Raw genomic sequence first — 12623 nt, 5'->3', positions numbered from 1 at the left:
CTGGCACCTTTATTTTTAAGGGTGTGTAGACAAGGGAACCAATCAGAACAAGACACATGAAACTAGAGAAGCACATGACATGATCACATAAGGGCATACTCTAAAAAATGCTGGGTTAAAAACAACCCAAGTTGGGTTAGAAATGGACAAACCTAGAAATTGGGTTGTTTGAACCCAGTGAATAGACCCATTCAAACAACCCAATTTCTGTGTGTTTGTCCATTTCCAACCCAACTTGGGTTGTTTTTAACCCAGCATTTTTTTGAGTGCAAGGAGGTCACATGACAAGAACCAGGAAACCAAATAAAAGACATGAAAACGTAACTGTGAACCAAATCCCAAAACCACAAGTGACAAGTATAGATTTATTTCATTTCTGATTATTATCAATGTTAAAAACAGTTGTGCTGCTTCATATTTTTGCGGAAACTGCACTCTAAAAAATGCTGGGTTGTTTGAACCCAATGTTGGGTCAAATATGGACTAACCCAGCGATTGGGTTGTTTTAACGCTGCCGTTAGGTTAAATATTTGCTTAAGACAACCCAATCGCTGGGTTAAAACAACCCAATTGCTGGGTTAGTCCATATTTGACCCAACATTGGGTTGTTTTTTTACCCAGAATTTTTTAGAGTGTGTGAAACTTATTTTTCAGGCTTCTTTAATGAATGAACAGTTCAGTATTTGTTTGAAACAGAAATATTTTGGTAACAATGTGAAAGTCTTTACTCTATATAATGCATCCTTTCTGAATAAAAGTTTTAATTTCTTAAAACAAAAACTTACTGACCCCAAACTTTTGAATGACAGTGTAAATATTGACATATATGTACTGAATATAGTTTCTCTCCCAGTAGCATTTAAGTAGTTTTAAATAGTTTGTGTGCAATGGTAGTATTGTGTGTGTGTTTTTTTGTAATGTTCTTATTGCTCATGGGCTTGATCTTGGCTCGGTACCATCTGTTTTAATTCTGCATGTTTCTCAGTAATGAGGCGTTAAAACACCAGCTTGTTGCGATTAGCAGCTGGCCAGCGATGCTGTCTGTCGAGGACAAATGCACTCATCCAGCCTACTTGCGTTATGTCTTTATGCCATATTGACATGAAGGAAGTCTTGACTAGAAACGGCTTTAACCCTGTTTATTAGACTAGCAGCGGTTCTGTTAAGAAACTAATTAAAGACTCCCTCAAGAGCTCATTATGACACTAATTTGTTTTGTGCTGAAGCCGAGTGAGTAATTGTATTCTTATTGTATTTCCGCATGAAATATAAATAAGTTTGCTTTTAAAATCCTGCATACTTAACTCATATTCTGTTCATAGACATCATATATGAAATGCACAACTGTCTTTTCATTACTAAATGATTTGAGTTGCAACCAACAGTGAATCTCAGCTGTTTATATTGCTGAAGAAAAGCTATTAGACACAGCGCTAGTGACGACACACACGAGGAGATGTGAGCGTGCAAATTGATCTTGACATTTACTTGTATGCGTTTGGCAGCCACTTTTATTCAAAGCAACTTGCATATTGTCATTTATGCACCACCATTACAATATGTGGTCAGAACATTATTTCTTTTATTCCGAAAGGATGCATTAAAGTGACTGTAAAGGCATATTGTTACACTGTTGTTTTGAACTTAATATTAATCACAGAATCCTGAAAAAGGCACACTGTAAAAAATTATTGTTGGTTAAACTTAGAAAATTAAGTTACCTGGTTGCCTTAAAATTCATTGAAATCAAAAATGTCAGTTAATACAACAAAGGAGAACTCAAAATAATCTGTTATCTGAACCCCAATAATTATCTAAGTTGATTTGACAAATGATAACAAATCATGAAAATAATCAACTGTTTTAGCATTGATAATCAGAAATGTTTCTTGAGCAGCAAATCAGATCATTAGGATGACTTCTAAAGGGTCATAATGATGCTTTGCCTCACAGTAATAAATTACATTTTAATATCTTTTTTCCATTTTGATATCATTTTTATTATTATTATTATTAATAACATATTTTTGTACATGTTATTGCGTATATTGTACATACTCATGTTTATGCATATTAATAAATCCCTGGTGTTTGTCCAGTGGTAATATGCTCACATTGACACCTTCCTTTCCAGCACTAGGTCTTTTACACTGAAATTAAAGGTAAATGTTGCGTTTGCTTTTAATATATATTCAATATTTCTTTGTTGAAGAACATGGGTGAGTTTGATTTCATGGAGAGGCTGCTGCTATTGGCTAGATTAGTAACCATGGTAACTGTCTTGTGGTTAGACTGCCATAAAAAGCTGAGAGATACATTGAGGAACTGGATGAAAATACACCGGTGTCCTCAAGCAATGAGTGTGGATTTTCTTTCTCTTTTTGCAAAGCAAATCATTATTTACTCTCATTTCAAACCTGTATGGAGCTTCTGTATAGCAGTGCCCTAGTTTCTCAGGAGAAAGCCCTCACATTATTCTACAGAAAATGTTCACAACTATAGCTCATTATTCACTCAGCTGTGCAGTCCTTGGACAGCGAGCATCAGATGAGTGTGTGTGGTCCGTACAGCTGTGAGTATCTGTCTCTGTTTGACATGCTGGGATAAACGCCTCTGTCAGTGAGAGACGCATCCGCTGCGACCTGTCGCTCTGAGACAGACCTGCATACTGACATCTCTCTCTCTCTCTCTCTCTCTCTCTCTCTCTCTCTCTCTCTCTCTCTCTCTCTCTCTCTCTCTCTCTCTCTCTCTCTCTCTCTCTCTCTCTCTCTCTCTCTCTCTTTCTTTCTCTCTCTCTCTCTCTCTCTCTCTCTCTCTCTCTCTTTCTCTCTCTCTCTCTCTCTCTCTCTCTCTCTCTCTCTCCACACAGAGGAATGATGAGGAGGCTGTCTTGGACAGAGGAGGCACTCGCTCCATGCTTAAGGCCGGATTGGAGAAGGAGGAGCTAGAAGGTACACACACACACACCACACACACACACACACACACACACACACACTGCCCCTAAACCTACCCATCACAGGAAACATTCTACATTTTTACTTTCTCAAAAAAACATTTTTTAGTATGTTTTTAAGGCCATTTGAATTATGAGGACATTTGATATGTCCTCATAAACAACATTTATAGTGTAATACCCATATAGTTATACAAATTTGTGTCCTCATAAACCACATAAACAGGCTCACACACACACACACACACACACACACACACACACACACACACACACACACACACACACACACACACACACACACACACACACACACACACACACACACACACACACACACACACACACACACCTACCCATCACAGGAAACATTCAGCATTTTTACTTTCTCAAAAAACTCATCCTGTATGACTTATAAGCATTTTGAAAAGTGGGGACATGGTCAATGTAATGCTCTCCTTGTAATACCCATGTCATTATACAAATTTGTGTCCTCACATGCCCCCCCCCCCCCCACACACACACACACAGTCAATTTCTCTCACACACTCACATGCACACACATACACTGACACTCACTGTCAAACACACACACACACACACACACACACACACACACACACACACACACACACACACACACACACACACACACATAAATTTAAAAACTTGAGTTTTCGTCTAAAAACACTCCGCATCAACACTATCATTTTCAATCGTTTTCCAAAAAGTGTTCATCTACACTGAAAGGTCTGAAAACGCTTACATCCACGTACTGCGCATGAGCAAATCCAAGACGCCTCGACTTGCGTCATTTCCGATACTTGTTTATTTACTCTTTGAAATGTTGTGGCAATGTCGAGAAAAGGCACTGAGTTTTTAAAATGGGCCGACAGTGAGGTGGAGTTGTTGCTGTGAGTAACACATGAATATAAAGTGTGAATTGGTCAAATGACTGCACCACATGGCTAAAAATGTGTCATCGTATTAAAAAGCCTCCGTTTTCACAGTCCACACTACGACGCGAAGACGGCGTTTTCAAATTTATCCGCTTTGGAGAGCGTTTTCAAAACGATACGTTTTCATTGACATAAAACGCTGTCTCAGTGTGGACGGAAGGCCAAAACGGAGAGAAAAATGTACGTTTTCAAATGAAAACGTATTAGTGTGGACATGGCCTAAATTGATCAGGAGTAAGAATAAAGACATTTTATAATGTTTAATAAAATGCTGTTCTGTCCTATCATCAAAAATTTGTTTTGTTTATTTTTGATAATCGGTGTACTGTTCAAATTAACATTGATAATCATCATTAATGTTCCTCGAGCAACAAATCATCATATTAGAATGATTTCTGTAGGATCATGTGAAAATTCAGCTTTGATCACATTACATAGACATATTCACCTATAAAACAGTTATTTTTAATTATAATAATATTTCACAATATTGGGGGGGAAATTCCACGATCTGTTGTAGACAATCCCAGAATGCTTTGCAATAACCTCAGTAGAATTTTTTTCCCCATAGAGACGGGGGATGAAGTGAAAAACATGACAAATCCTTATTTTATTTGCATTTGCATGCACAGCCCAATAATGCAATATCGATAAAAGTATCTAATTAAAATGTATTATTATAAGCTACGAATTTTAGGCTAACATCAAAATTTATTGGAATGAATTGTAAATGGAAAGGATTTTATTTTCAAGGATTATTTCATTGTAGCATTGATGAAGTCTAGCACCAAAAGGACAGCCTTCAGTGTAGGACGCGACATTGGGCACTTGCAGAAGTATTAGACTCTGTCTCTCACACACACACACGCACGCACGCACGCACGCACGCACGCACGCACATGTCGTGTTTCCATGTTTAATGGGGACTTTCCATAGGCGTAATGGATTTCATACTGTACAAACTGTACATCCTATCCCCTTACACTGCCCCTGCCCCTAAACCTACCCATCACAGGAGACATTCTGCATTTTTACTTTCTCAAAAAAACTCCTTCTGTGTGATTTATAAGATGTTTTCCTCATGGGGACCTAAAAATGTCCCCACAAGGACAAGGATTTCGGATATTGCCATCTTTGTGGGGACATTTTGTCCCCATAACGTAGGGATTACCAGGTCGCGCACACACACACACACACACACACACACACACACACACACACACACACACACACACACACACACACACACACACACACACACACACACACACACACACACACACACACACACACACACACACACACACAATAATGTACCACTTCAGAGCAAATGCTCAGAGTTTTTAATGCTAGTCTGAGAGGAAAGTCTGTGGGTGGCAAATCAAGAGCACCAGCGTGGCCTGACACACAGACGTGTGTGTGTTTATCTGCCTCTGAAATGACATGAAGAGAAAAGACTGGTGGGAGGATGGATGGCTATTTGAGAGCGTTTCACAGGGGAAAAAGAACAGCTACTCGCACCATCTCCTCAAAGGAGATGACGTCAGCCGCTCTTCTGCCCCTGTGTGAGCTATTTTTACACCCTGTCAGTGAGAAAGAGGCAGGAACAGAGAGAATAATTACAGTATCCAAATTATAATAATAAATGGGTCATCTGTATCTAAATAGAGGCTCCATATCCTACACAGCTCTGAAATAAGAAGACATATTCGCTGTTCTCCTGCATCTCACTGAAAGGACAGGCTGGCATTATGAGGATATTACCCAGAATTCCACGCAATAGTGAGCCGACTGTCTGTATACTGTATATATTAGATTGAGCTGCATTGAAAATACTGCTTGTGACAGCAAAAATATCACTCCCCATCCACCCGCATTCACTGCGGCTTGTAAATACATCTGTGGTTCAGCTTTTAAATACATGTCATTTATTTAAACACACGTTTTATAACCCAGTGAACACTTAGCAGCTGTAAGATTCGATCTGGATATGCCCAGAAGCTCACAAAATGGTACATGGCACACTTTTGCACATGCTTGCATTGCATACTTGAGGATATTTTGTGCATAAAGACCTACTGATGTTTTATTGTATCATATCAATAGTATCTGCTTAAATACCATTGCATTGACATTCTGGTCACAGACACACCTCTGAATTTTGTGAGCATCTGCACATCATCTTGAGTTTTAAATGTCATGACTTTAAGTTGCCAACCTTATAAAGGCTAAAGCTTAAAAAAAGTGATATGCACCAATCAGACATTATGACCAGCGAAGTGAATAACACTGATTATCTCTTCATCATGGCTCCTGTTAGTGGGTGGGATATATTAGGCAGCAAGCGAACATTTTGTTCTCAAAGTTGATGTGTTAGAAGCAGGAAAAATGGGCAAGAGTAAGGATTTGACAAGGGCCAAATTGTGATGGCTAGACGACTGGGTCAGAGCATCTCCAAAACTGCAGCTCTTGTGGGCTGTTCCCGGTCTGCAGTGGTCAGTATCTATCAAAAGTGCTCCAAGGAAGGAACAGTGGAGAACCGGCCACAGGGTCATGGGCGGCCAAGGCTCATTGATGCATGTGGGGAGCGAAAGGCTGACGAGCTACTGTAGATCAAACTGCTCAATAAGTTAATGCCGGTTCTGATAGAAAGGTGTCAGTGCATCTCAGTTTGTTGCGTATGGGGCGGCATAGCCGCAGACCAGTCAGGGTGCCCATGCTGACCCCTGACCACCACCGAAAAAGCCAACAGTGGCACGTGAGAATCAGAACTGGACCACAGAGCAATGGAAGAAGGTGGCCTGGTCTGATGAATCACGTTTTCTTTTATATCTCGCGGATGGCCGGATGTGTGTGTATCTCTTACCTGAGGAACACATGGCCCCAGGATGCACTATGGGAAGAAGGCGAGCCGGCGGAGGCAGTGTGATGCTTTGGGCAATGTTCTGCTGGGAAACCTTGGGTCCTCCATCCATGTGGATGTTACTTTGATACGTCCCACCTACTTAAGCATTGTTGCAGACCATGTTCAGCCTTTCATGGAAACCGTATTCCCTGGTGGCTGTGGCTCTTCCAGCAGGATAATGCTCCTGCCACAAAGCAAAAAATGGTTCAGGAATGGTTTGAGGAGCACAACGAGTTTGAGGCGTTGACTTGGCCTCCAAATTCCCCAGATCTCAATCCAATGGAGCATCTGTGGGATGTGCTGAACAAACAAGTCCGATCCATGGAGGCCGCACCTCGCAACTTACAGGACTTAAAGGATCTGCTGCTAACATCTTGGTACCAGATACCACAGCACACCTTCACGGGTCAGGGCTGTTTGGGGAGCAAAAGGGGGAGCAACACAATATTAGGAAGGTGGTCATAATGTAAAGTCTGATTGGTCAAATGTACCACTGTATTTTTAGTAGCACTTGTCTTACACTCTTCTTTTTAGCATCACCTACTTGCAGGGGTGGTAAGTACTCAAGTAAAAATACTTTGATACTTTACTTAAGTATTTTTTTCGGGGATCTGTACTTTACTTGAGTATATTTTATTTGCATCTACTTTTACTCTTACTCCACTACAATATTAAAGGCAAAGTGTACTTTTTACTCCAATACATTTCCCCATGCCCGCTCCAAGTATTAAGTATTTATTACACTTGATTTCCAAACCGGTCTGGTCGGTCATGGATGATCCAGTCGGGTATAGACTTGGAAAAGCTGACAAGTCAGGTTTGCCACACTAACGTTAGCTCAGTGTTTCCCCAACTTTTTTATTTTGCGGCACACAATTTACTACGAAAACATCAGTAACATTTTACAATACAGGTGCACTATTATAATTCATGCTTAACTAATGCACAGATAATCATGAGTTAATGTATTACTAATGAAGAATTAAACCATTTATTAATGATTACTGCATCAGCAACTAATGAACATTCTCTATGATTAATAGATTAAGTAATATATGAATTGCTATTGATTAAATGACATCATTAATTCCCTAATAACATATTACATTAACTAATAATGTAAATTCATGTATTCAAAGCCATGCATTCCGGCTCTCAGTTGTCTGTTTAATTCATCATTAATCATAACAATTGGCAAAATTATATCATAACTTTTTTGTTGAGGCACATGACTATTAACTAATTGTTACGTAATGTCATTGTGGTTATGGCTTTTGAATTAATTTTGAATTAGTTAATAGTATCTTGCTCCTCATCTGTTTTATGGAGCTAATGTTATGGAACATGTCTATTTTAAATTTAACCCCTATACTGCGTTAAGGTGCTTCATTGTCTCCTATTAATTGCAAATCTAACAAATTCTTATTTGCAGTATCTAATCTTAACATTTGTTCAATTAAAGCATTGCATATCAGTCCCAAAAGATTGTATCTGCTTATTGATATTTACAGTTAATTTGAATATTTACTTTTTACTTTCGGTACTTGAGTACCTTTTAAATCTGATACTTTTGTACTTTTACTCAAGTGATGTTTGAATGGAGGACTTTCTACTTTTACTGGAGTATTTTTTTATTTAGGTATATATACTTTCACTCGAGTATAACTTTTGAGTACTTTTACCACCTCTGCCTACTTGGATTGATTACTATTTTATTCTGCATCCTGGTTGGGTGTTAACTACCTTTTAGGGCTGGGTGTCGATTCAGATGTTCTAATTCGATTCGATTTCGATTCACAAGCCCTCAAATCGATTCGATTTCGATTCTCGATTCGATTTTCGATTTGATTTTCAATTCTCGATTTAACTCAAATGAATATAGATTTAATACAAATACTATAGGTACCTTTAAAAAAGAAGAGTGAACATAAGTGGGTAATTAAAAAGAAATGAAGAGCCACAAACCTGTATATTAACCTTTATTTTAGGTACACCCGAGTACATTAAAACAGAACGCATCTCTATATTTCAAATCCATACAATTGTTAAATACAATTTTGATGCAACTTTATTCAACAAAAAAATATCTGAGAAGTATTTTATGGATGTTTTGATACATTTATTCTAAAACATAAAAATAATATTGGATGATTTGTTAGCAATTTTCAGTACACGACAAGCTTATCTTGCGATTTTGCCACTCATCATGTGTGCATTTACTTTTCATACATGAGAAACACGTTCATTATTTTTTTACAGTCTATGGTTAATTCCTGGAGTAGTTGGCAATACAGACAACAATACCATAACGTTCTGACTGTGGACTAACTATTATTTGAGGAAATCTGTTTATAATATAAGCTATTAAGGTTTGAATTATTGATCCTGCCCTGTATGTGGACTATAAGTTGAATATGTCTATAATGGCTAACGTACATGCTTAAGTGACTGCTCAAGTTTGATCCTAAAGCATTTCACCTCAGCTTTATAAAAGGCGACAACGCACTGGGAGCTGCCATTTAAACACTGAATGGGTAAATGATGTGCGCCTTTTGCTCCTTTGTAGGATCACTCAAGGCAAATGGGTGACATCTAGTGGAGAAGACTAGTAATTAGATTTACGTTACTCTTATGTTCAATGTTAGCGGAAATAAATATGGGGAAAAAAATCGATTCGTGGCCTTTGAGAATCGATTCTGAATCGACCAGATTTTAAAAAACGATTAATCGATAAATCGATTTTTTTGCCCAGCCCTACTACCTTTCATTGGCTTTGTATTCATACTTTGCTCAGTGACAATGCATTGAATTGAGCTCATGTCATGAGTCGTTTCCCACTGCAGGACGGTGCATTCCTCCTCCTCATAATGTTATGTAATTCAAAGACATCATTAGAGCTTTAGTGATGTAATTTAAGCTTCATTTTATCCAGCTTTCAGCTCACTTTTAGAGCCATTTTAACTGCCAGGATAAGGGCTATCTCTGTTGCCTGTATGTTGGCATTAGTCAATATATGTTGTGTGTGTGTGTGTGTGTGTGTGTGTGTGTGTGTGTGTGTGTGTGTGTGTGTGTGTGTGTGTGTGTGTGTGTGTGTGTGTGTGTGTGTGTGTGCGCGCGCACATGAACAGATGTTGTGTTTTCCCAGCACTTAAACTCATGCTGCTGTCTCGACCTTGCAATCATTCAAATGCAATTAAAGTGAGTGATTACCGTTATTTATCACATTTAGCATTGCTCAAAAAGGATATATAAATATAGGTTGAATATGTTTGGTAAATTAAACTAAAAAAGTGTCTCTAATCTACACCCCACTTTAAAACCAAGTGAGCTTCCTTCTTAGGCAGCAATTTTAGGTATCATATGTTTAAGGTAGTATACCAAACTGAATGCAGCCGTGTAATTATTTTATAATCGTATTTTATAATTCATAATTATGCAGGATAATCATTCCAAATGAGCCAAAGCATAATTATGCTGCCTTCTAAGACGCCTTCTTTAGGCTGAATATTAAAGCAGCACTGCATGTATCTTTTATGGAAAAGACAAACCCATAATGCAATGCAATGGAGAGTCAGTAATAAACTGTGTCAATAAAAATGAAATTAATCAGAGACCAAAGTTTAAGATGATTTTAAGAGTTGATTATGTTAAAATATTGATTAAGAGTGAACTTATATTTCATTCACAAATTTTTGCCCAGTATTTTCTATCATGACTATTTTATTTTTGAAATATGTTTTATATGGTACTCAATGGATGCACGATATATCGGCCAGCATATCAGCTTATGTTTGTTTTTAACGTTATCATTATCGGCATGATATTACATTTAACAGATATTTTAAAGCTGATAAATAATTTATTATTTCCTTCAACTGAGACACTTCAGATGTGAACAGATCGCCATGATGGTTTTCAGTTGTTTGAAATATTGTGAATTTTGTGTTTTTGGTAAGGAAAGTTGGCCAAAGGAGTGGAAAATTAATTGTAGGCTTTTGTTTTTGTAACCAGGCTCTCAAAATTTATATCAAAATTAGATTTAGTGGCCAAAATATCGGTTATCGGCTTTCAAATATAAAGAATTACACTGTAAAAAAAGTCGTAAATAGGTAAAAAGTAAAAAGTAAAAATAGGGCACAATGTACTATATAAATATGAAGGAATTTTCCGTATTGTTTTTTTTACAGGTGTTTTACGTGTATTTTGAATTACACATTGCATTAGTTTGTGTTTTAAGTGTTAATGGAAATTTCCATAAAATTACTGGATAATGCACCGGCAGAAAATGACAAGTACATTTTCCGTTTTTATTTTTTACAGAGTATATTACAAAATAAATTACAAAAATATTACATATATAATAAAGTTATTGATATTGTCAGGGATCAGGAAGTGGAGGACCCAGATGCAGAGTGAACAAAAAGGACAGTTTATTAATAAGACAGATGAACAAGACACAAGAGGGTAGTGGATGAGTGACAGTCCAAACACCAGGGCAGGGGACAGACACCACGACGACAGGCAGGGGAGGATGACCACTGAGACCAGTCCAGGCAGCCAATAAACTTGACGACAGCTTGTGAGGCAACACCAGGCAGGGCGATGGTGGACCAATCCAGGCAGGAACCAGAGGCTTGATGGTCTCAGAGAATCAGCTCCCTTCTTGGCTATCAGGCAGTGGAGACAGCGGCCAGGGAAAACTTAGGACAGAAAACAACACAGGACACACACACGACAAGACTCTAGACAAGACAACAAGAAACAACAGACAACCTAAGAACTATGACTAAATGAAACAAAAACTAAAATAATAACTGGAGCTAGAAAACATGGAAAAATAAAACAAAAACCAATCTCTATAAAAAGACTGAACTAAAAATAAACGTGGAAAACTGGAGAAAAATAAAATAAAATGTAAGCTTTCAAAACCAAGAAATCTAAACAATAAGGCTAGAGAAAAATACCAAAATAAAACCTGGAGAAAACGAGCAAAATAAAGACAGAAACTTCGCTAGACTAAAAAACTCTGGAACAAAGAAAAACTGAAAATAAATCTAAAGCTAGAAAAACAGGAGAGACTAAATCTACAACTGACTTGACACTGGGCTAGAAGCTTGCACGGACAAACAAATGCAACGAACCAGCAAAGACAAGAGGGAAGGTAGCACAATATAAAGGGACCAGAGCACATGAGGAACAGGTGAGCACAATTAGTGAAACGAGGACTAGACCAGACTAAACAAGCGGGTGTGGTAACAGCAAACAAGGAGGCAGGACAAGAGGAACACATGACAGACACAAAGAGAGACAGATCCAAGCACTAAGACACAACACAAACATAGAAACATTAAACAAAGACAAAACAGACAGAGGCAGAACCCTGACAGATATAGGACAACATTTCCATATTGGTGCATCCCTACTCAATATAAGACCATTTAGTATGTTCCGAATACATTCGGTTTAATTTCAGTGAATGTTATTAAAGAAAATGATCTAAAATGTTAAAGATTATGAGTTAATATACAGTGTACTCTGTTTGCTTTTGATCAATAGGTCACAGGACTCTGTATATCGGCGTTCATGTTCCTCTGGGCAGAAAAACCCACCGACGCCATCGGCATCACGGACACAGACACAGGAAGAGAAGCAAGGAGAGAGACTCAGGGGTCGAAGATGGACGAGAATCACCTTCATACAGTAACAAACTATCCTATCATTCCTTTAATGCATGGACATGAAGTCTCATTTACTCACGCTGGGTTTGTTCTAATGCAGTATGCTGTTCTGGTTATGGTATGGT

General features: G+C 38.1%; 1 protein-coding gene across 4 annotated transcripts in view; it reads left to right on the top strand.

The window, feature by feature from the left end:
- The window catches only part of slc4a10b (solute carrier family 4 member 10b), a 124222-nt gene that overhangs the window by 41973 nt on the left and 69626 nt on the right, over positions 1–12623 (top strand). For all 4 annotated transcript variants that reach the window (XM_067444590.1, XM_067444588.1, XM_067444591.1 and 1 more), the window contains 2 exons: positions 2870–2951; positions 12377–12520. In XM_067444590.1, the coding sequence (XP_067300691.1) occupies positions 2870–2951; positions 12377–12520 (226 nt within the window). The remainder of the gene's footprint in view (positions 1–2869; positions 2952–12376; positions 12521–12623) is intronic.

Source organism: Pseudorasbora parva, chromosome 5 (assembly GCF_024679245.1).
Source record: "Pseudorasbora parva isolate DD20220531a chromosome 5, ASM2467924v1, whole genome shotgun sequence".
Classification (NCBI taxonomy): domain Eukaryota; kingdom Metazoa; phylum Chordata; class Actinopteri; order Cypriniformes; family Gobionidae; genus Pseudorasbora; species Pseudorasbora parva.
Note: the sequence above shows the minus strand (reverse complement) of the source record. Positions and strands in the feature narration are given on the sequence as shown.